We start from the raw sequence: 23,104 nt of genomic DNA, 5'->3' as shown, positions 1-23,104 counted from the left end.
CCTGATGTGTGTGGGACTCATCTGCTGGCCGCTTCCCTGTGAAGAAACGGGAGGAGGACGCGGGACCCGGGCCCCCACCCCGGCCGTTCCGAGGCCACCGAGCTGGGAGAGGCCACTGGGAATCCCTGCTTCGTGTGTTCTCTCCGCCCCCATCAGGTGCTGTTCAGACCCACCTGCCCCCAATTTTATTCCATGTGGAACTCAGTCCCGGTCTCCGGAGGGGTTAGCTCACCCGTGTCCCCCGACTTTTTAAGGCTTCATCTCAGAAGGAACCAGGGACGCTCCCCCCATTTCTCTGTCCTTCCACCTCTGTCCCTTTATCTCTTTGTTTCCTCATCGGTGTCCCCACCTTCCCGTGTCTCCCTGCCCCCTCCCCCTTCGGTGTCTGCCACCGCATCTCCTCCCCAGCCTGCTTGGGCTGCGGCCCAGCCGCCCTGCCTGGCCGTCCTCCCTGGCTCCCCCGCTGCGGCTCGGAGCTGGCCCCGCCCCCTGCCCCCCCTCGGCCAGGCCTCTGATCCGCCTGTGGACACAGAGGTCGGGCGCCCGGCACAAGGCCCCCGGGGCCCAGGACGCATCACTGCCCCTCAGCACCCACAGAGGCCTCCCCGTGGCCCTAGCAGAGGATCCCCCAGCGGAGGGCATGGGGGTGGGCTGCCCCACCAGGTATGTGCCTCCATACAGAGACCCCGGGTGGGGGGGGGCGCTCCTGGGCTGAAACTGTGCCACCTCCCCCCACCCCCCTACCCTGCACCCTCCTTGCTTGGGCTCCTCTGCCCCACGTTCCCCAGCCTCACTGTTCCCCCCCCCCCCCCCCCAGGAAGGTCCTCAGCCTCGGTGACCAAGTCCAGCCCCTGAACAACCTGTCCCCCTGTTTGGGTGACTCCGTCTCTGACCCCGTCTCCATCTGCCTTCTGCCCCCTTGTCCCTGTCATCGCGAGCCTCTCTCTCCCGTCTCTGGCCACAACTCCAGCTCCCTGTCCCGTTTCCTGACACATCATCTCCCCTTCCCAACTTTTCCTAGTCGGCCTGTCTCTCCTGTCCCCTCCCGCCCTCTGTCCACTCCCACTGTGTCTCTGTCCCCTCTCTCTAGGTCTCTGACACCCCCGCCCCCAGTCTCTATGCGTCCCACCACCACCTGGTCTCTGTTCGCCTCCCTCTGGGTCCCTGTACCCCGCGCGGGGTCTTTCCCTCTCTCTAGGTTCCCCATCTCAGAACCCTTCCTGTGCACTCTGAGCCTCTGTCCCCTCACACCCTAGCCCCCCGCTCTGTCGATCTCTGCCCTTCAACCTGCTGTCCAGACCCTGTTGGTAGGTGGGGGAAAAGCAGGGGCGGGGGTGACACCCAGGGTCTCCGGAAGCGTGAAAGTGCTCCTTTTTGAGGGGGAGGGAGGTTGGGGCCTGGGGGTGGAGCTTCTTGGCCTCAGATTAGACAGTGACTTTGACACCAAGTTGATACACCTTAAGCCCCGTGTCTCCTTTATATGGAAACATTAAGCTGCTCTGGCAGGTCAGGGGGAGGACTTGAGACTCTGGATCCTTTTCCCTCCTGCCTTCGCAGGGGCGGGGCGGGGGGCGGGGGAGGCCTTGAAGCCATGTCCCATCCACCCTCTGTGAGCTGGGCCATGTTGGATGCAGACAGGGCCCTCTGGAGGTGAAGGCCCCCATCAACTCTGTGAAGGGGACACGGCCATTTCCGCCTCACAGGGCTGAGGTGGGGGGATTGATGAGGCAGAGGCCTGCATTGGAAAGGCTCAGGACCCAAACCAGCACCCCAACCTCAGCACTGCGTGGGTCTGGCCAGGTCTCCGAGCCTGCTCCCCAACATGTGAAGTGGGGCAGTGATGACCTCCCAGCGTCCTGGACAGTCAAGGTGAGGTGAGCAGTGGGGTCTCATGGAGTCCAGTGGGTGGGCTGCAGGCATCCCCTGAGCCCATACAAGGCCCAGGACGTAGAGGGTGCTCAGGAGCCCTGATAAGGTCCGTGGGTCATTGATCAGGCTCTGGCACCTGAGAAACCTGGACGGGAGCCTGAGACAAAGAACGGACCTCAGTGCCTCAGTTTGCTTTTCTGTGAAAAACAAAGCCCCCCACCCCACGCATCCCAGGGTTGTGGTTAGAGATTGGGTGAGCGGGTATGGAAGGACCCAGCCTGCGGACCACCTCCCCTACCCTGTCGGTGGCTCCTGATGGGACCAGCGCGTGGTGGGGACTTCTGGGGAGGAGAGGGTTGCAAATGCAAATACAGAGCCTGGATTCAAACCTGGACCCTTCAGCCATTAGCCTCAGTTAACCCCTTTCTGGAAGAATGATCTGCCAAATCCCAGGGTGGTTGAGGGTGAGAGAAGAGCCAAGGTTGGGGCACGGCATCGATGCTCAACACGGCCAGGCCCAGTCCACTCTGACCTGAGCTGCAACTGCGTCCTTAGAATGCAACACGGCAAAGCTGTCCAGGTGCAGAGCTCAGTGAGTGGGGGAGGGTAACGCGGGGACCCACTGATGCTGAACTGAACATTGACTAACAGCCCTCTCAGTTTGAGCACCCCTGGCCCTGCCAAGAAGCCCATGGGGATCCCAGAGCTTGGTGCAGGGGCTACACAGTACATGGGTGCTTGGTAGATACTGGTGGGACTGACTGCCACATGTCTAAACTCTAGCCGCCTCCGCAGCTGCGGGGGTGGGGGGTTATGAAGTCCCTGGGTCCACGCCCTATGCTTTCCTTCCTCTCTTCTCCACCCTGTTGAGCAGCCGAGATTCTACTTCCCAGAGGAGGGAGCTGAGGCTCAGGCGGGGATGGGACTTGCCACCAGTCCTACAGTTAGGAAGTGACAGAGCTCGGATTCAACCCAGAACTGCCTGATTCAAAAACCCAGGCTCTTTCCAAAGGCTCTTCCTTTCCTTCCAGAAAAGGAAGCCAGTGGTCCCAGGGCACATAGCGGGTCAGCCACTGAGCCAGGACTGGGCCCTTGATCTAGATGACTGGGAGACTCTTCCTGACCTTGAAGTCCAATTTCCCCCATTTTACAGTTGAAGAAACTACTTAGATTTGCCTAAGATCTGAGGGTCAGGGCTGAGCTTGGGATTTTGTTTTGCTTTGTTTTGTTTTGGTGGTGGTGGTGGTTCTGTAACTATTCGTTAAAATAGGATTTTAAAAAAGGGCGCCTAGCTGGCTCAGTCATTGGAGCATGCGACTCTTGATCTCGAGGTCAGGAGTTCGAGCCCCATGTTGGGTGTAGAGATAACTTAAAATTTGAAAAAAATATATATATATATATTTCAGATAAAATACAACCTGCACAAGTATACAATTCAGTGTTTTTTATTTTTTTAATAAAGATTTTTATTTATTTATTGAGAGCGAGAATGGTAGAGAGAGAGAGCACGAGAGGGAAGAAGGTCAGAGGGAGAAGCAGGCTTCCCGCTGAGCAGGGAGCCCGATGCGGGACTCGATCCCGGGACTCCAGGATCATGACCTGAGCCGAAGGCAGTCGCTTAACCAACTGAGCCATCCAGGCACCCACAATTCAGTGTTTTTTAGTATTTTCATGGAGTTGTACCACCATCACTACAATCAATTTTCGAACATTTTCATCACCCCAACAGGAAGACCTGTGTCCTCTGGCTATCGCTCCCCAATCCCCCCACCTCCCCAGCCCTAGGTACCACTGGTCTCCTTTCTCAGTGTACAGATTTGCCCATCTGGGCATATAAATGAAAGTATACAATATGTGGTCCTATTTTTTTTTAAGATTTTTTTTAAAGATTTTATTTATTTGACAGAGAGAGATACAGCGAGAGAGGGAACACAACCAGGGGGAGAGGGAGAAGCAGGCTTCCTGCCAAGCAGGGAGCCCAAAGCGGGGCCTGATCCCAGCACCCTGGGATCATGACCTGAGCCGAAGGCAGACGCTTAACAACTGAGCCACCCAGGCGCCCCAAGACTTACTTATTTGAGAGAGGTGGGGGAGAGGGAGAGTCTTAAGTAGACGCCATCCTCAGTGAGCCCAATCCGGGGCTCACTCTCACGACCCCGAGATCAGACCTGAGCCAAAACCGAGAGTCAGATGCTTAACCGACTGTGTCACCCAGGTTCCCCAATATGTGGTCTTCTGTATCGGGCTTCCTTCACTTAGCACGATCTTTTCAAGGTTCATCCAGGGGCGCCTGGGTGGCTCAGTTGGTTAAGCGACTGCCTTCGGCTCAGGTCATGATCCCGGAGTCCCGGGATCGAGTCCCACATCGGGCTCCCTGCTCGGCGGGGAGTCTGCTTCTCCCTCTGACCCTCCCCGCTCTCATGTGCTCTCTCTCTCTCATTCTCACTCTCTCAAATAAATAAATCTTAAAAAAAAAAAAAGAATTCAAGGTTCATCCATGTTGTAGCATGTCAGCGCTTTGTTTTCTTGCTGGGTAGCACGTCACTGTGTGGATATATCACATTTAGTTATTCATTCAACAACTGATGGCTATTTGGGTTGGTTCCATCTGTTGGCTATCTCGAATAACACTGTCATGAACATTTATTTGTGTACCAGTGGTTTGTGTGGACGTTTGTTTTGTCCTGGGGGGGGGGGGGCGTACCTAGAAGTGGAATTGCTGGGTCATAGGGTAGCTATGTTTAACCACTTAAGGAACTGCCAGACTGTTTTTCCCAGCATCTGCACCATTTTACATTCCACCAGTAAGTGGTGCATGAGGGTGCCAACTTCTCCACATCCTTGTCAACACAGGTTATCTTCCCAAGTGGATGGAAAATAGCGTCTCATGGTTTCGATTTGCATTTCCCTGATGGCTGACATTGAGCATCTTTTTAGGTGCTTTATGAGCTTATCTTGTATATGAGCTTTATGAGCTTATCTTATTGGCTACTTGTATATTTTTCTTAGAGAAAGGTCTCCTCGGATCCTTTGCGTATTTTTTAAAAAGATTGGTTGATTTGAGAGGGAGAGCACAGGAGGGAGGGACAGAGATAGAGAGAGAGCATCTTAAGCAGACTCCGCACTGAGCGCAGAGCCTGACGCAAGGCTCAATCTCAAGACCCAAGATCACAACCTGAGCTGAAACCAAGAGTTGGATGCTTAACCAACTGAGCCACCAGTTGCCCCTCCTTTGCCTCTTTTTAAATTGTGGTGTCTTTATTATTGAGTTTAAGGGGTGTTTAGATATTTTGTTTTTTTAAGATTTTAAAATTTTTATTTGAGAGAGCGAGCGGGCACGAGTGGGGGGCAGAGGCAGAGGGAGAGGGAGAAGCAGAAGCAGACTCCCCACTGAGCAGGGACTCTGGATGTGGGCCTCCATCCCAGGACCTGAGCTGAAGGCAGACGCTTAACCAACTGAGCCATCCAGGCGCCCGTTTAGATATTTTAGATAAAAACTTCTTACATACATGATTTACAAACAATTTCTCCCATTGGTGGGTTGTCTTTTCACTTTCTTGATAGTGTCCTTTGAAGCCCAAAAGTTTTTTTCCTTTTAAAGATTTTATTTTTAAGCAATCTCTACATGCCATACGGGGCTTGAACTCAACCCCAAGAATCGCATGCTCCAGGGACTGAGCCAGCCAGGTGCCCTTCAAAAGTCTTTAATTTTTTTTTTTTTAAGATTTTATTTATTTATTTTGACACAGAGAGAGAGAGAGAGATACAGCGAGAGAGGGAACACAAGCAGGGGGAGTGGGAGAGGGAGAAGCAGGCTTCCCGCCGAGCAGGGAGCCCGATGCCGGGCTCGATCCCAGGACCCTGGGATCATGACCTGAGCCAAAGGCAGACGCTTAACGACTGAGGCACCCAGGCGCCCCAAAAGTCTTTAATTTTAATGAAGTTCAATTCATCCACCATTTTTCCTCTGTTGCTTCTGCTTTCTGAGCCTGTTTTGGAGCCATAGATGGCCTAGGTTCATCTCTCCGTGCGGATTCCAAGTTGAGAAACAGTCACCACTCTATGGACTCTGGATTGGTGGCACTCAAATCCTAGTTTACTCAACTCTGACCTTGGGCAAGTTAAACATTTTGTGCCTGCGTTTTCTCATCTATAAGATGGGGACAATAACGGTGTTGGGCTCAAATATGTAAATTCCTGTAAAGTGCTCACAACCGTGTCTGGCGCTGCGCGCATGTCTGCTCTAATTACTGTGGTGCGTGCTACAATATTATCACGGCTATGACTTCGTTGCTATTCAAGCATCTCCTATATAATATCCTTGTCCTCGATGCCGCACTGTTCCGACTTTCAGGGTGAGTAATACGCCGCCCATTTGCCAGAGGAGTCCACCGCGGCCCAGGGAGCACGCCTGGCTGAGGAGCCCACCGTTCCCGGCACCCCTGACGTTGCTGCCTGTCTCTCGTCTCCGCAGGTTCGGGGCGCCCGCCCCCCACTAGGCCAAGTGGAGGGGGTGCCCCCGCCCAATGGGCCTGGCCAGGGCCCTGCGCCGCCTTAGCGGCGCCCTGGAGCCAGGGGAGGGCCGCGCCGGCGATGAAGAGGAGGCCGGGCCGGGGCTGTGCCGCAACGGGTGGGCGCCGTCCCCGGCGGGGCGGCGCCGCGGGCGCTTCGTCAAGAAGGACGGGCACTGCAACGTGCGCTTCGTGAACCTGGGCGGCCAGGGCGCGCGCTACCTGAGCGACCTGTTCACCACGTGCGTGGACGTGCGCTGGCGCTGGATGTGCCTGCTCTTCTCCTGCTCCTTCCTCGCCTCCTGGCTGCTCTTCGGCCTGGCCTTCTGGCTCATCGCCTCGCTGCACGGCGACCTGGCCGCGCCGCCGCCGCCGGCGCCCTGCTTCTCGCAGGTGGCCAGCTTCCTGGCCGCCTTCCTCTTCGCGCTCGAGACGCAGACGTCCATCGGCTATGGCGTGCGCAGCGTCACCGAGGAGTGCCCGGCCGCCGTGGCCGCCGTGGTGCTGCAGTGCATCGCCGGCTGCGTGCTCGACGCCTTCGTCGTGGGCGCCATCATGGCCAAGATGGCCAAGCCCAAGAAGCGCAACGAGACGCTCGTGTTCAGCGAGAACGCCGTCGTGGCGCTGCGCGATCGCCGCCTCTGCCTCATGTGGCGCGTCGGCAACCTCCGCCGCAGCCACCTGGTCGAGGCCCACGTGCGGGCTCAGTTGCTGCAGGTGCGGGCCGCCGGTCTGGAAAGGCCCGGCCGGGGCAGGAGGGAGGGACCCGTCGCGGGGGGGGGGGGAATGGTGGGAGACGTAGGCCTGAGGGTGGGGTGTGCGGCGGGCCTGGCCGGCGCGTGGACTACAATTCCCAGCAGTCTCGCGGGCAGGGAACCCTGTCGCCCCTTCCCCCCTTTGTGGACTGAGGCTCCTTCCTGGATCAGTTGTAGGAGATGGAAACCCAAGAGAGCTGTCTGTGACCAGTGCTAACTGGAGACCTTGGCTTGAAACAGATCTTGAGACATAAAGAGGTTCCTGTGGCTTGAGGACGGGGCCCCAGTGGGGTTGTGGGATATCTAGACCTGAGAAGGCCGCATCTGTCGTGTAAAGGCTCTAAACTACAATTCCCAGAAGCCTCTGTGGGCAGGGAAAGTATCCCCAAGGGATGGTCTGAGCCAATGATGCAGTTTGTGGGTGGTGTAAACCATGGCTCGGGTTGTCAGTTACCAGCCCACACAGCGGTACCGAGAGTGGCCTGTGACTTGAGGCCAGGCCCCTTTGGGGTTGTGGGAGATGTAGGCCCAAGGATGGGGTGCAGGTCACATCTGCAGAAGAGCTGTGGAACGCAATTCTCCGTGGCCTCTGGGCACGGGGTCCTGCAGCATTTGCGGGAGACTTCATTCCCCGTATCAGTGGCCCAGTTGGCCCCACCAGCCTCCTGCTCAGGGGAGTACAGGGCCGAAAAACACCCTTGAATTGTACCTTACCGCCAAAACAAACAAACAAACAAACAAACAAACAAACAACAAAACAGCTAGGACCCCCATTGGCGCCTGGCGTAGCAGCTCCCTCTGGTGCCCTGAGGGAGGCGCCCTCGTGTTTCTCTAGAATTGTAAAACGGCCCAAATTCTAGGGCAGTAGTTGTCCTGGCCCAAGTAAAGACACTTAAGAACCCTGGGTGAGTTTGGACTTTGGTGAGAATGGTGGTGAGAACTACAACTCCCAGCAGCATCTGGGGGCTCCTAGATTCATGAGAGGGAGAGATACTCTCTCTCCCAGAAGTCTGTGGGGGCGCTGACATGGTTTGGAAGGTTGGGCATGGAAAACCAATGGGGGGAGGTGGGGGGAAACTACCAATACCTGGCCTGAGGACCGCATTGTCCCCTCCCACACACACATACACACCTACACTCACACACGCACACACACACACACGTACAATGGGACAGAGGGGCTTGTAGTTGGGTTGGGGGATAGATAAGCCAGGGGCTAGCCTGAGGCTGTGGTAGAATGCGGAGTGTGGGACCTAGGTTGTCATCCTTATTTATAGCTCAGTGGCCATATATTGAAAACCATTCTTCTGTGCCTCTCTTCCTTCTCCAATTGCTGCTTGGACATTACTCCTACCTTCTGTTGTCTCTTTAACTTCGTCCCTGCTTTGCTGATTTCTGTGACTCGATACCAATATCATTCTGCCCCTCTGTCCCCTCTCTTTTTCTCTCTTGCATTTCTATCCCCAAACCCTTTGAGTCTCTGTATCTCTGGTTCTGTCCCCCCCTTTCTCTGGACCTCCGTGCTCCTCTCTCTGGGCCTCCATTCCCCTCTCTGGGTCCATGTTCTCACCACACCACCCCTGCCTGTTTCTGCTCTCCCCTTCTTTGGCATCTCCGTTCCTTTATCTCGTCATCTCTGTCTCCATCCATCTCTGTGCTCCCTGCCGGCTGTCGTTGGCCCCTCCCCTCTTGCTGCAGCCTCGTGTGACCCCGGAGGGTGAGTACATACCACTGGATCATCAGGATGTGGACGTGGGCTTTGATGGTGGCACCGATCGAATCTTCCTTGTGTCTCCCATCACCATCGTGCACGAGATCGACTCTGCCAGTCCTCTGTATGAACTAGGACGTGCTGAGCTGGCCCGAGCTGACTTTGAGCTGGTGGTCATTCTCGAAGGCATGGTGGAGGCCACGGCCATGACCACACAGTGCCGCTCCTCCTACCTCCCTGGTGAGCTGCTCTGGGGCCATCGTTTTGAGCCAGTCCTCTTCCAGCGTGGCTCCCAGTACGAGGTTGACTATCGCCACTTCCACCGCACTTATGAGGTCCCAGGGACACCGGTCTGCAGCGCCAAGGAGTTGGACGAACAGGCAGAGCGGGCTTCCCACAGCCCCAAGTCTAGTTTCCCTGGCTCTCTGGCTGCATTTTGTTATGAGAATGAACTTGCACTGAGCTGCTGCCAGGAGGAAGAGGAGGAAGAGGAGGCCAAGGAGGGAGATGGGGTGGAGGCAGAAGATGGGGCTGCGAGCCCCCAAGTACTCACACCAACCCTGGCACTGACCCTGCCCCCATGACGCCCAGCTGGTGTCTCCCTATTTGGACCCCCTTCCCAGAGATAGCAAGATGGAGAGTTAGGGCCCTCTCCTGGGATGGGGGCAGGCGTTTCCCAAGCCCGACAGGCCTGCTGGGTAAATTATTAGCTGGTGAAGTTCTGCCATGCCTAGTGGACCCACCACAGACACACTGGATCTTAATTCCTCTGCGGTCCATGCTCCCTCCCAAGACCCCTTTATCAGCCTGATTCCTGAGTCTCCCCAGAGCTGAGGGATCCAGAATTCTGGACCACCCAAGAGGCAAGGACTGGTGGTTCTAGATTCCTCTAACGTGGCTGGGTGGGTTTGTCGAGCAGGGTTAGGAATCAGTGGTATATACTGTCTCCAGGGACAGCAACAGAGATTAAGAGTTTGCAGGTCTGGGTTGAGCTAAGATTCAAGGGACTGTTGCTTCTCGACTCAGCTAACCAAGTAGCAAATCATTTTTTTCTAGACCACGTAAGGAGGGAGGGTTATGGAATGCCCCAAGAATTCAAGACTATCTTTATTAACCAATGACAAAGATTGTTGACTGCAGGTCAAGAAAAGACCTTGTGGTTCCAGAAGACCCAAGAGTTAAGATTCTGTGAATCTAGATTGACCACAGAGGCAAGCACTGGTGATTCTAGAACACATTGAAGCTAGAGTGTTGAGCTACTGAGGAAATGAAATAGTCATGTTTCTAGAATGCACAAAACAGAAGAGTGTCTGTGGGTCTGGAAGGGCGACAGTGACAGCTTGGGAGTTCTTGATATTAGATACCTCCAGACCACTGGCTGTAGAACATCAAACCAAAGGGATAATCAATACTTCCTTATGATCCATGGGGTTTGTTTTTTGTTATTTTTTTTTAAGTGCCATTCTAGAATGTCCAAAGGAATCAGGATTCTGTGGCTCTAGATTGATCACAGAGTCAAGGAAGGAGTGGAGATGCTAGATGGCTTAGATTTGCCGGTTCCGGTTTGCCCAATGGAGTTGAGAATCTCGATGATTCTTTGTGGTTCTGTAATGCCAAAAGGAATCAAGGCTCCAGGGATCAAGGGTTGTCCATTATTAAAACCTGGGAAGTCTAATCAGCTCCTAGAACTTGGCAGTTCTAGGGAGGTGGACTTGGGACTTGATCGACAGCATTTCTGGGCTGACCTAGAAAGGGAGGGCCCACGCAAGACCCTGTGGATAACAGGGCTGGTTGTTGGGCAAGGGAAGGAGAGGCCCAAGGCTGATGAGTCTATGATGCTCTGGAATCCTACACCTAGCAATGTGTCTCTTTCTTAAAGATGTTATACATATGTGTATTATATATATATATGATATAAATACAGATATCTATCTATATTTTCCTGTGGTTCATACAAAAGGGTTAGAAACTGAGCTTGAGCTAATTGGAATAGAGTCATTTACGAGGATCCAGGAAGCTTTGCTCTGAATCCCAACTCTGCCGCAAATTACTGCGTGGTTTTGGGCATATCTTTCCCCTCCTTCTTCCCTCAATTTCCCCATCTGTAAAAATGGGGCACTGGAAACTTGAAGTTCTCCAAGGACCCTGCCACTAGGATGATTCCTCGCTTCACTGTGAAGAGGAGAGCTGGGGGTGGGGGTGAGGGTCCTATAGATTTCCCAGCTCTCCCTGGTGCTGGAATGCATGGCCTTCCAGGGGCAGCTGGGACGGGAGACACTCTCGGAGGCCAGCTGTGAACTTGGATGTGTGAACAACATGGCAGGCAAGGGGTAGTGTGGGCTGTGGCTAAGGGCTAGAATCCCCACCCCCACTCCCACCCCCACCCCCACCCCGCACCGGTCCAGCTTAGGGGGCCGGGAAAGGAAAACGTAGCTCTGAATGTCAGGTGAAAGTATGTGTTCAGCGGGAGAATTGTGCCCCAGATTAAATCAGTGGGAGCCCCTGGGTGATGTGTCTGTGAGTGTGCTTCTGGGGCATGGTCTGTCACGCCTGTCCTCCAACCCCCACCATACTGCTATCTAACTAAGTGCCCAGCAGGCTGGGAGCCAACTGCAGAAGGAGCCAGTGCCAGGGAGGAGGACACATTCCCACCTGTGTCCCAGGACTGCGGGCAGGCACTGACATTGCCCATTAGCTTGCCCCAGGGCAGCAGCAACCCAGGTCCCCGCATCTGGCTTCCCTACCTCCCTTTATCCTTCAAAATCCCCACTTAATAACCGGATGGGATTAATTAGCTAGTTGTTCTCCCAGTGCAGGTGTCCCGGGGTAGGGACGGGGGTAATGGAAACACATGGAGAAGGATGTTAAGTTGCGGATGAAGGGACAGGAAGAGGGTTCTGTTTGGAAAGAAAGAGAGTGGGGCAAAGCTGGTACAGCCTAGCTTCCCACTGGTAAGGACAAGGCCTGGGCCGCTCGTAAAGGTCAGGGAGGGGATTAAGAGGCTCCGTGTCTAATCTGTCAGCTTAACCAGGTCCTGGCCCTGAGTCTGTCCCCCACCCGCCTCGCCCAGGGACAGCAAATGAGGACAAGGCCCAGACACCACCTGAGACCCAGTTAGGGACCCGCCCATGACAGGGATGCCCAGGTACTCCATCCCGGCCAGCGGGCCGGCGCTTGCTTTTTCCGCAAGGGATGGAAATGAGAGGCTGGGGCGGAGCAGGGTGGGGAGACTCCGAGAGGAGGGAGGAGTTTAAGAAGAGCGGGGACCTGAAGTGAGGGGAGTTACAGAGGAGGGGAGGGACTTTGAGAGCGAGGAAGGAACCAGAGAGGTGGAAGGATGTTGAGTAAAGGGAGTTGTTGTAGGGGGAGGATGCTAAACTGAGGGGGAGGGGCTTGAAGGAGAGGGGGAGGAGCCTGAGAGGCAGACGGCGCCAGGGAGGCGGAGCCTTCACTATATTTGGCCTTCCCCTAATGTCCCATTCTCCATGACAGAGCCCCCCATAGCGTGGAAAGAGTAAGTCTTTTGTTTCACCACTCCTTGACTCTCAAGAGGCTGAAGTGGACGGGAAAGTCCTGAGAGGGGTTAAGGAAAGGATCTGGAGATCAGAGGGGCCAGTACCGGAAGGACAGAGGCCAAAAGACGGGCCAAAGCTGCTCCCAGTTGCCTGGCAACCGGGGCGGTCAAAAGCCTGCTTGGCCAGCCAAGGAGGTGTGGCTCCCGGAAACAGCAGCCGGTTGTGGCACCGCCCCCTGGCAACGAGACTAACAGAGTACCGCTCCCCAGCAACCTATTCCTAGAGGCGGGGCTGGATTGGACTAGCAGCCGCCCAGTGCCCTTGCGCAGGCGCAATCCTCTCTGCTCGCGCCTTGTCCCACCTCCACGCAACTCCTTTCCGAGCCTTCTCATTGGCGGGCACACCAGCCAAATGCCATCTTTTGTTTCGGAGGCGGGGCCCGGCTCCCTGGCCGCACTCCGATTGGCCCCACAGGCCGTCTTACCTCCGGCCGGACAGTGCTACGTCTGCTCCTTGTGTGCCTATTGGCCCTGGAGGACGATCCTTCGGGTCGGGGGCGGAGCAGACGAGAGGGCCCTCCGTGGATTGGACGGTGTCAAAACGAGGGGCGGTCCCTATTGGCGGGGCGGTTGGGAGGCGAAGGGAGAGTCTTTTCAGCGCTGAGGACTGGCGCTGAGGAGGCGGCGGTGGCTCCCGGGGCGTTTGAGCGGGCTCATCCGAGCCCGCGGGCCAACGCGGATCCAGGCCCGACCGGCGGGACCGCCCCGGACTCCCCGCGGGCCTTCCTAGCCGCCATGGAGGACGGTGTCTATGGTAGGTCAGGGAGGGGCGGGGCCGGCTGGGAGCGGATGGAGCGTTTCGACCCCAATATTCCGCCGCGAACATCCCTCCCGGCGCGCGCCGCGCGGAGCCTTTCGGCCCCGTCGTCGCCTAGCTTTTGTGGGGCGCGGGACGGGCTTCCGGCGGGGCCCGAGAGCGGGGCGTTCCAGGCCATTGTTTGGGCCGAGCCTGTTTCCGGTGGCGGCGGGAGGGGGCGGGATGGAGCGGTGGAGGCGAGGCCGGGGCGGGACCATTCCCGCTGGAAGGGCCGGGCGAGCCCAGTGCCTGCTGGGAGCCGGGAGGGGGGCTTCTGGGGCGCTTGGGTGGGGAGAAATCTTGGGGGCTGCAGAGATCCCGCTAAGGCGGGGGCGGGGGCCTTCGATGCCCCGCCCCCAATCCCAACTCTTACGAGCTGTCCACAGCTTTCCCAGCCGTAGTTACTTTTCACGGACCCAGGAGTCCCGACACCCAAGCTCCCGGTTACCTCGCCGGGAATGGAGGCAGAAAAGCAAGGCCTCAGCCCCCTTCCAAGTAATGGACCCACCAGTTCGGGCTCCCAGCCCCCTTTTCCCTCAAACTCAGGAGTCCTGACCCCTAGCCTCCCCCTGCTCCCCCAGGACTTAAGAGGCCACATCCGCAGCCCTTCCTCCCCTGGGTTGAGGAGTCTAGACCCCCAGCCTCTTCTTCCAGCAGACAGTGGAGGCCCAACCCTCATCCTCACCCTCCCCTGCAACCTAGTCCTGCCCGCTCCAGCCCTGTCCTCCCCCAGATTGCAGGAATCCAGGCTCCCAGTCCCCAGAACTGACCTCCAACCCCTGACCCTACCCTCAGAGCCCCCAGACCTGACTCCGGAGGAGCGGATGGAGCTGGAGAACATCCGGCGGCGGAAGCAAGAGCTGCTGGTGGAGATCCAGCGCCTTCGGGAGGAGCTCAGTGAAGCCATGAGCGAGGTGGAGGGTCTGGAGGCCAATGAGGGCAGGTGAGGGCTGAGGTGGGGAACTTGGGGGTAATGGGGCCAGGCCAGGGATGCCCAGGCATTGAGCCTCCATCTCCTGCTCTCTCCTGCAGTAAGACCTTGCAGCGGAACCGAAAGATGGCAATGGGCAGGAAGAAGTTCAACATGGATCCCAAGAAGGTGCTTGGGCCACAGGGCTGGGATCCATCAGGCCGATTTTCAGGCCTGGGGGTGGGCGGGGGGTGGGGTGGGGTGGGGGTCTGGCACCTTTAGGTTCCAGAAGTGTGCTAGTTAAAGATCTACTTAAGGTGGACAGACGTGCTCCTAATCCCCAGATTCAGATATAGGCTGTCCATTTGTTCTCTGAACGCTCACCAAGCGTTCTGCCTTCCTGACCTTTGCGCGTGCTGTGTCCTCTGCCTGGGAGCCTCTCTTCCCCTTTCTGTTCATATTTCTGGACCCTCTGTGGGGCCACCTAGGGGCTCAGGAGGAGCTCGAGTCTGGTCGGGAACACGGATGGTGACATGCGCAAAGGAGGTTTGACCAGGGCCACTTCAGAGAGCTCCCAGGGCTGTGGACCCTCACGGTGGGAGTCTTATAAAGTTAGGGAGGGCTTCCTTGAGGAGAGGACAGTCAGGTCCGGTTTGAAGGACGAGTCCCTGTTCACCAGGTGGAGAAAGATGTTTGTTCATTCGGTCATTCCCCTTCTCTGAGGCCCTCTCAGGCTTGCCCCTGTGCTAGGCAGCGCTGGAGCCCCAGAGAGGACTTGACCTTACCTTGCCCTCAGCGAGCCCCAAGACGTGGATACCACACTCCAGAGTCAGATGTGGCTTTCATGACACAGGGCGAGCCAGAGAACACCCTATCCAGCGTGAGGCTTGGTCCTCACAGCCCTTGATGTACTGCTGTCTGCGAACAGTTTCTGATGTTATTTCTCTAGCCCAAAGCAGTTGTAGTTTGTCAGACATTCAACAAACTCATTGGGCTCCTGTTCCTTGCGGGACCCTGCTCTTGATGCTTGACTAACCAGGCAGAGGCAGAGGGCACAGTAGGTGCAAAGGCTCTGAGGTGGGAGGGATGGCATTTAAGGACCTGGGTGAAGCCTGAAAACAAAACCCGGCCGGTTCTGTTGAGGGCGGGGGTGGGTGTGGATGCTGAGGTCCCTGGGGAGGTGGGGGCGGGGCTTTCTGGCTGTCAGGGCTGAGACCCGGCCCCCGCCCACCAGGGGATCCAGTTTTTGGTGGAGAATGAACTTCTACAGAACACACCTGAGGAGATCGCCCGCTTCCTGTACAAGGGCGAGGGCCTGAACAAGACAGCCATCGGGGATTACCTGGGGGAGAGGTGAGATCCCAGCTCCCATAGTCCCCTGCGCCCAGCTCCTGCCCTTGCTGCCAACTTCCTCTCCCGAGGAGAGGCCCTGATAGACCAGCCTTCTGACTGGATTGTGACAGAATGGACCAATGGAGGGGTCCATGGAAGCCTGAACTTGGGGCTCTCTGATCATCTAGGGGGCATGGGAATCTCCTGTGGACACCTGGAAAGTCGGGGCCCATCCACTTAGGTCTGGAGACAGCAGAGAACAGCTGTGAGCATTTTGGGGGTGTGAGAATCGTGTAGACGGCTGGCATGCATGGGAAGTACATGGACATCTAGGGAGTATGAGCATTGTCAGGGAGCACGGGGACCCCTGGATGTCTGGGGCATGAGGATTGTCTGTGGACATTTGGGGTACTTAGGGATTTGTGGACATTGGGGGTGATCTGAACATGTGAGGTGCACAGGACTATTCGGGATGTCTGGGTTGCTTAGGGATTGTGTGGACATCTGGGATGTGTGGAACTTTCTGGACATCTGGCTTGTGTCAGGACTATCTGGTCACCTGGGGATTGTGGGGACATCTGGGGTGCATGGGGATTGTTTCAGGAGCCTCTGGGGTATGTGGGGGACTGTCTGGACATCGTGGGGAGGTGGTAGCCCTCTGTGGATATCCAGGGACCATCTGGGGACAGCTGGTGTTGTGGGGATTGTTTTGTGAACAACTAGGGTGCGGGGGGACTGCCTGGGGGTAGATGGGGACCATTTCTGGACATCTGCAGAACCTGGGGGTCATCAGGGAGGTGATAGCAGGTAGAGCACGTTTGCCGTGTTTCTCTTGACGACAAAGGTTCAGCGAGACCAGGGATGATCTTGCAGCAGATGGTCTTCCCAAGAGCATGTTCTGAGTCCTCCTGTCCCGGGGCCAGGCCTGTGATGGGGCCAGGCTCAAATTTTCACCGGCTCCAGAGGCAGCCCCTCTGCCCCCAGCGTTCCCTTCCTGTCCACTCCCACCTCAGCCTCCCCAGACTCCCTCCTGTGCGTGACTCTGTCTCTGTCCACCCTTCCAGGGAAGAGCTGAACCTGGCAGTGCTTCATGCCTTTGTGGATCTGCACGAGTTTACTGACCTCAATCTGGTGCAGGCCCTCAGGTAAGAGGGCTGGGGTTGGAAGGGCAGGGATGTACCTGCCAGGGCTCTCTTTACAACCCCTGAACCCCTTCTCAGAATAAAAACAGAAACAAAAACTAGGGACTCGATTGTCTCATGGAACGCAGAAGTCCGTGGTAGAGCCTGCTTCAGGCATAGCTGTATCCAGGTGTTCAAATGGTGTCAGAAGGTCAATTTTCTCGCTCTTTGGTTTGTGCTTGCCACGATGTTGGCATTCCTCTCTCTAGAGCCTCCTTTTGTGTGGCAAAAGAAGTCCCTGGCAGACTTGGTTAGCAAACTTGAAAGAAAGAAAGAGGTTTTTTTCCTGTATAAATCCACCCAAAGTCCCATGGCCAGTGCTTGTGGGTCAGCTTGGATCCATACCCGAGACAACTGCTGAGGCCTCGAGGCTGTTACTGGCTGGCTCCTGACACAGGGACCGAGAGCGGGGAGGGAGGTTCTGCCAGTCCTGGCGCCCACCCCCAGCTCCTCTCTAACGCAGGCAGTTTCTCTGGAGCTTTCGCCTCCCTGGAGAGGCCCAGAAGATTGACCGGATGATGGAGGCCTTTGCCCAGCGGTATTGCCTGTGCAACCCCGGGGTCTTCCAGTCCACAGGTGGGGGCCCGGACTCCTGGGGCCTGGGAAGGAGGGGCCAGGGGCCCACCTGCCTGTGTCATCACCACCTGACTGTCTGATGCAGACACGTGCTACGTGCTGTCCTTCGCCGTGATCATGCTGAACACCAGCCTTCACAATCCCAACGTCCGGGACAAGCCAGGCCTGGAGCGCTTCGTGGCCATGAACCGGGGCATCAACGAGGGTGGGGACCTGCCCGAGGAGCTGCTCAGGGTCAGGCCCCCTCTTCCCCTCCCTGCAGCCCCCGCCCTCCAGCGCCGTCCCTCTCCGTGCCCTGGGCCCTCCTCCCCGTGGGTCTCCCGCTGCCCGAGCTGGCTGGTGCGGTCATGCCACCCTGTCTGTTTCTTTTCTCTTACTTTACTCCGGGGCCTACCTCAGTCTTCATCTCTCTGTTTCTCTTTTCTGTCTCTCTCTGGCCCTCTGGCTTTTTTTGGGATCTCGGTCTGTCTGATTCTCCGTCTGTCCATCTCTCTCTAGAACCTTGCAGGCCGCTGCAACTCTGCATCTTTTCTTCCTCTCCTCCTCTCTCTGCTCCCCGGGGCTCCCTCCACCCTTCTGCCTCCTCCCAGGGCTGCTCCTCCCGTGGTCCCATTGCTTCCCTGGCTGTTGGAGCCCCCCCACCATGGCCAGGTCACCCCGGGAGGGTCCCTGGGGCCTGGAGTTGCTGACTGCACCTTCGCCCCCCAGAACCTCTACGACAGCATCCGAAATGAGCCCTTCAAGATTCCTGAGGATGATGGGAATGACCTGACCCACACCTTCTTCAACCCGGATCGGGAGGGCTGGCTCCTTAAGCTGGGTACGTCCCCTCCTGACTCCGCTGGCTGCCTCTGCAGGGCGAAGTTAGGGGGCCCCGGGCTCTGGACTTGGCTGCCATGTGCACCTGCTGTATGATCTTAGGCAAATGATTTGATGATCTCTCTCAACCTCAAGTTGCCACATCAGCAAAGCGGGGCTGAAAACAAGATTAGGCCTGTGTGCTGGGCCCGAGCACGGGCACAGAGGAGGGGCCCCATAAATACCCGTGGGCATAGGGTAGGTGTTAGGGAGCACTGACTAAATGCCAGGCTCTGTGCTTATGAATGCAGAGTCCCCGGCTGGGATGGAATGGGTGGGGTGGGGCCGATCCCCCCACAAACACGGAGCGCCGGCAGATTCCGGAGAAGTTAGCAGGGGTCAAATAGGTGCCCCTTTTGTAGGGGTTGTCTGAGGTTTGGAGGGGTTCTCATCTGTGGCTTCATGGGAGAGATTCACCAGGGTGCTTTTAAAACCCTGACGGCCAAGTCACAGACTCACAAAGCCAGGATTTCTGGGGCAGGATGGGCTGTCAGTCGTGTTGAAAGCTCCCCGGCCGCCTTCTGGGGCAGAGCCGAGGTTGCAAGCTGCTGGCTGGGGGCCCTGCGCCGTAATGGTAGGTGCCATGGGAGTGCTCGTTGCGGCCTTTGAGCAGAGAGGCAGTGGGTGGCTTGGAGGGGGGCGGGGGGAAGATGCCTGCTTCAGCTCCAAGGGGAGGCAGATGGGTTGGGGGACCCTTCGATTCTGTGGAGGCCTCTGGTGCCCCGAGCCGGGAGAGGGCAGGAAAGCGGGCTTGCCGGCAGGCCTTTCCATCTGCGGGGATGCTTCCCATTTCCCGGAGGAGGACACCGAGGCTCAGTCACTGTGCAGTAGTCCCCGGGCAGGGGCGGCCTTGGCCCCGGATCTCTGGCCGAGTGCAGCTCTCCACTCTGTGCGGTCGGAGAGAGAGGCACCTCTTCCCTCAAATGCTGAGGCGTAGCAGAGGGTGGTTGGAGGCCGTGTTCGCAGAGATACTTAAGGAAAGCCATTCTTGCTGTCACGGTCTGATCCTGCAGGAACTACGGGAGACCCCAGAGCAGGCCGCTTTGAAGCAGGAGGGTGTGGGCGCAAGTGGGTTTGCGGACTGGGGTCCCGAGAGGGCGAGAGGTGGTCCTGAGGTCACCCAGCCACCTCGGGCCAAGCAGCCGGGGGGGGGTGGTTTGTCTTCTCCCTTTGGGATGACCTGCAGGGGAGAGACCTCTTCCCCGTGGCAGTGGGGGGCCCTCCTGGCCGAGAACCTGTCCTGGGGTCGGGGGAGCGGGCTGGAGCCGGGCACTGATCTGCGGCCCCCCCGGGAGGGAGAGGGTCATGTCGATGTAACTGGTTTCCTTCCTTCTCTTCCCCCCTCCCTCCCTCTCCATCTCTGCGTGTCCCTCTCTGCTCTTTCCGCGCCTGTCCCACCCCTGTGCCACCCCTGTGCCTTCCTGCCCTTGCCCACCCTGTCTCTGTTGCCTGCGGCTTCTGGGGGCACCTCACTCTTCTGCCTTCCCCTCTCCTCGCCTGGTCCTGCCTGCTTTCTCGCTGTCTGCCCCAGGAGGTAGGTACGCTGCCCGTCCTTGCTGCCCGGCCTGACGTCAGGGGAGGGGGCTGCCCCAGCCTCGGGCCCACAGGAGGGGGCTGGGGACTTGGACACTAGCGGGGGGCCCCACCGGGCTGACAGACAGGCTTAGAAAGCGTGCAGCCCCACGCCGGGGGCGGGCGGGCTCCTGGGGCCCAGAAAACCGCCTGTCCCTGCTTGTCTCTCTTCCCACGCACTGCTTTGCCCTAGACCCCGCCAGCCCCGCCTTCCCTGCGCTCGCTCCGCCTGTCAGTCCCCTCCCTGTCCTCCCAGAGGCCCTGTCCCCCTGTTGAGCCCAGGCCCCCTCCCACCCCTTCCCTTTCAGGGGGCCGGGTGAAGACGTGGAAGCGGCGCTGGTTTATCCTCACAGACAACTGCCTCTACTATTTTGAGTACACCACGGTGAGGGCAGGGCTGGGCTTCGCTCTGGGGCGCTGGGAGGAGGGGCTGGGGGTCAGGTGCCTGGGGTCTGAGGGAGGAGGAGCTGGGGGCCGGGACTTCTGGGTCTGGGTCTGAGGGAGGAGGAGCTGGGGGCCGGGACTTCTGGGTCTGGGTCTGAGGGAGGAGGCGGCTGGCGGCTGGGGGCTGGGACTCCCGGATCTGAGGGAGGAGGGGGCTGGGGGCTGGGACTCCCGGGTCTGAGGGAGGAGGGGCTGGGGGCCGGGACTCCCGGGTCTGAGGGAGGAGGGCTGCATCACTGCACTAGGACTGCTGTGACAAAGTACCACGAATCGGTGGCTCAAGCCACAGATGTTGCTGGGGTTCCGGAGGAGGGGCTGGGCGAGGACTGGGGAGTCTGAGTCCTTTCCCACGTGTTGTTTCAGGACAAGGAACCCCGCGGAATTATCCCCCTGGAGAATCTGAGCATCCGAGAAGTGGATGACCCCCGAAAACCGGTAAGGCCCTCTCCGTACCCCTGCCTGCCGCTGTGGGGGGCTGCCTCTGGTCCCGGGGCCGCTCCTACCCGCCATTCCTCTGCTCTCGTGTCTCTCCCCAGAACTGCTTTGAGCTTTACATCCCCAACAACAAGGGGCAGCTCATCAAAGCCTGTAAAACCGAGGCGGACGGCCGGGTGGTTGAGGGGAACCACATGGTGTACCGGATCTCGGCCCCGACCCAGGAGGAGAAGGAGGAATGGATCAAGTCCATCCAGTGAGCGCGGGCTCCGGGGCCCTTGGGGCCGGGGGGGTGGGGGGGGGGCCTGGGCTCCTTGGCCCTCACCCTGGAACCTTCCCCTTCTGCAGGGCAGCCGTGAGTGTGGACCCCTTCTATGAGATGCTGGCAGCGAGGAAGAAGCGGATTTCTGTCAAGAAGAAGCAGGAGCAGCCCTGACCCCCCGCCCCCCAACCCCATTATTTATTACGGAGCTGCCCCACCCGGGTGGCCGGACCCCTGGGCCCCGGGGCTGTGGATCCTGGTTCTCCAATCCTGGTTCTCTGTTGGAAAATTCACCACCTCTAGCTCCTCTCTCGTTATTTGTAATTAACACACTGTTGGTAATCTTATTAATTATTTAACCACTCGCGGCCTGGGACCCCTCCTTTCTCAGGGTTGACAGGGCTGAGGTGCCTGGCGTAGCCGCCTGGGCTGCCCGTACGTGAGCGGGGCCAGGAGCCAGCGGTCTGTGCTGCGGGCTGTCCCCATGTGTGACGGAAGGATGCCGGCGGAGGCTGCAGCCGAGCGGGGGCCTCCCACGTCCGTCCCTTCGGGTTTCACCCCGAGCCCGCGGGGCTGGAGTAAGGAAGACGTTCAGTGTGGCAGCGGTTGGTGTGGAGTTAGAATTGCATGGCATTGAGCGTGCGGGTGGGCAGAGGTTCTGGGGCGAGGCCTAGCATTCATTCCAGACACGACTTGACAGCCAGGAACCGGGCAGGTGCCGGTCCAGCCCCTGCTGCTCTCACCCGGCTCGTGGGCCGGGAGGGGTGGCAGATAGTAGCTGATGGGGTTGCGAGCTGGGCCGGTGCTTTGAGCGTGAAAACTGGAGCCGACGGAGCTGTGGGGGGGGGACCTACTCGGGGAGCACATGGGGCGGACGAGCCCGGAAAAGAGAAGGCGGAAGGCCTTGCCGCTGGGCTGTCCCTGGGGCTCGGCAAGAGGTAGCTGGTGTCAGACAGGGGCTGGATGGGAGTGGTGGGTGGGGGTTGGGGACCGTGGGGCCATCCGGCCCGTTTCTCAGCCACCAGCGGCGGGTCGTCTGGAGGACGTTTTACACCAAGCAAGGATAGCTCTGGGAAGCTGCGGTATGTCTCCTGTCCTGGGACTCAGCCTCTGAAGTGTGCAGTCCGCTTCCCTTGAGGGCGGAGGCTTGAGGGGTGGGGTACCCCTGAGCCCCAGGTCCAGGTCTGTTCCCCTTGGCCCTCCGGCTGGGGATATGCTTGGCGTCCCTGAAGAACAAAGGCACAGAGACCCTGAGGGGGTGGGTTGGCAGGGTGGGAGACCCCGTGTCACTCGCCTACGCCCAAATCTGCAGTGGAGACTTGAGTGTGAGAAACCAGGACTTTGGGCAGGCCCCAGGACCAGCCGGGAACTGGAAGCCTGCCCCCACAGGGGCAGGGGTGCCCTGTTGCACTTCCTCCCTCCCACATGCTGTGTCTTCAAAGGGTCGAACCCCTAATTGAGTGCTCCTGGTGGTGTGGGAATCCTGGGCCTTGGGCCTGGCTCTGCCCTGGGCCACAGGCGTTCGCCTGCTCCGAGCAACCGCCCCCTGTCCCGGAGTGCTGTGGCAACACTGCCATCCTCAAAGGTGGCGCTCCTCTCCCCGCAAGACCCTTGGTCTACAATTCCCAGCGGGCTGTGCAGCTCACCAGTGTCGCCGCCTGCCTGCCCCATCCACGGGAGAACCAGTCTCGAGGCCTCCCCTCCTGGGAGTTGTAGTTTCCCGAGGCTCCAGTGTGGGGTTTACCTTAGCCCCGTGTGCAGGTTGGGGAAAGAGGCCCTGGCCACTTCACCCCCCAGGCACTGATGGGATATGGAGTTGCCAAATGAGGCAGTGGGATTCCAAACTTCCCAGGGAAATGGGGGTCATCAGCCCAAGGAGAAACGAGGTCTCTGGGTAAATAGAGGGTCCCACCACTCCCTCACCCTAACCTGCCCTCCTCCAGCGAGTGAACCCATAGGTACTGAGTGCCCACTAGCGGGGGAAGTAGTTGGCTCGGCAGAGATGCCCTGGAAGGGCATTGCAGGCACAGGGAACAGCCTGAGCAGAGGCAGGAAAAGGCTTGGTGTGTTGGAGTAACAGGGGTCAGGCTTGTGTCCTGTACGGTGTGATTGAGGAGGAAAGTTGGTAAGACGTGGGAGTCAGAGGGATGCATACGCCTGATCATTTGGAGCCCAATCCGCCATGGTAGGGACTTTGGATGTATTTTTAGTTGATGGAAGCCATCCAAGGGTGCGGAGAAGGCAAATGACGTATTTGGATGGAGGCTGTAGGAGGGGCCTCTGGCTGCTGCAAGAGAATAATTTGGTAAGGAGGGGGG

General features: G+C 58.1%; 2 protein-coding genes across 3 annotated transcripts; both read left to right on the top strand.

Annotated features, from left to right (window-relative positions):
- Nucleotides 1-144: 144 nt before the first annotated feature.
- KCNJ14 (potassium inwardly rectifying channel subfamily J member 14) lies at nt 145-10,722 on the top strand. Its single transcript, XM_025849780.2, has 3 exons — nt 145-663; nt 6,344-7,097; nt 8,834-10,722. Exons 2-3 carry the CDS (start codon nt 6,396-6,398, stop codon nt 9,428-9,430), a joined length of 1,299 nt encoding a protein of 432 aa, XP_025705565.1. The 5' UTR covers nt 145-663; nt 6,344-6,395; the 3' UTR covers nt 9,431-10,722.
- A 2,241-nt stretch (nt 10,723-12,963) lies between these two features.
- On the top strand, nt 12,964-21,150 carry CYTH2 (cytohesin 2). Of its 2 annotated transcripts, none has more exons than XM_025849959.2 (12): nt 12,964-13,174; nt 14,012-14,159; nt 14,249-14,315; nt 15,361-15,479; nt 16,523-16,603; nt 17,103-17,215; nt 17,301-17,449; nt 17,924-18,035; nt 19,954-20,030; nt 20,453-20,524; nt 20,626-20,780; nt 20,873-21,150. In XM_025849959.2, exons 1-12 carry the CDS (start codon nt 13,156-13,158, stop codon nt 20,958-20,960), a joined length of 1,200 nt encoding a protein of 399 aa, XP_025705744.1. In that variant the 5' UTR covers nt 12,964-13,155; the 3' UTR covers nt 20,961-21,150. The 2 variants fall into 2 exon arrangements, with proteins under 2 accessions (XP_025705744.1, XP_073742727.1); XM_073886626.1 differs by lacking the exon at nt 12,964-13,174 and adding an exon at nt 13,505-13,711.
- Nucleotides 21,151-23,104: the final 1,954 nt, after the last annotated feature.

The sequence above is a fragment of the Callorhinus ursinus genome, unplaced genomic scaffold (assembly GCF_003265705.2).
Source record: "Callorhinus ursinus isolate GAN/ISIS: 27379988/994484 unplaced genomic scaffold, GSC_fseal_2.0 scaffold71, whole genome shotgun sequence".
Classification (NCBI taxonomy): Eukaryota; Metazoa; Chordata; class Mammalia; order Carnivora; family Otariidae; genus Callorhinus; species Callorhinus ursinus.
This window is presented reverse-complemented; position numbering and strand designations above follow the sequence as displayed.

Coding starts and splice junctions, on each gene's coding strand:
- CYTH2 (XM_073886626.1), top strand. CDS start 13,675: ATGGAGGCAGAAAAGCAAGGCCTCAGCCCCCTTCCAA. Junction 14,316..15,360: donor TCAACATGGATCCCAAGAAG/GTGCTTGGGCCA, acceptor CCCGCCCACCAG/GGGATCCAGTTTTTGGTGGA. Junction 15,480..16,522: donor GGGGATTACCTGGGGGAGAG/GTGAGATCCCAG, acceptor CCACCCTTCCAG/GGAAGAGCTGAACCTGGCAG.
- KCNJ14 (XM_025849780.2), top strand. CDS start 6,396: ATGGGCCTGGCCAGGGCCCTGCGCCGCCTTAGCGGCGCCCTGGAGCCA. Junction 7,098..8,833: donor TGCGGGCTCAGTTGCTGCAG/GTGCGGGCCGCC, acceptor CTCTTGCTGCAG/CCTCGTGTGACCCCGGAGGG.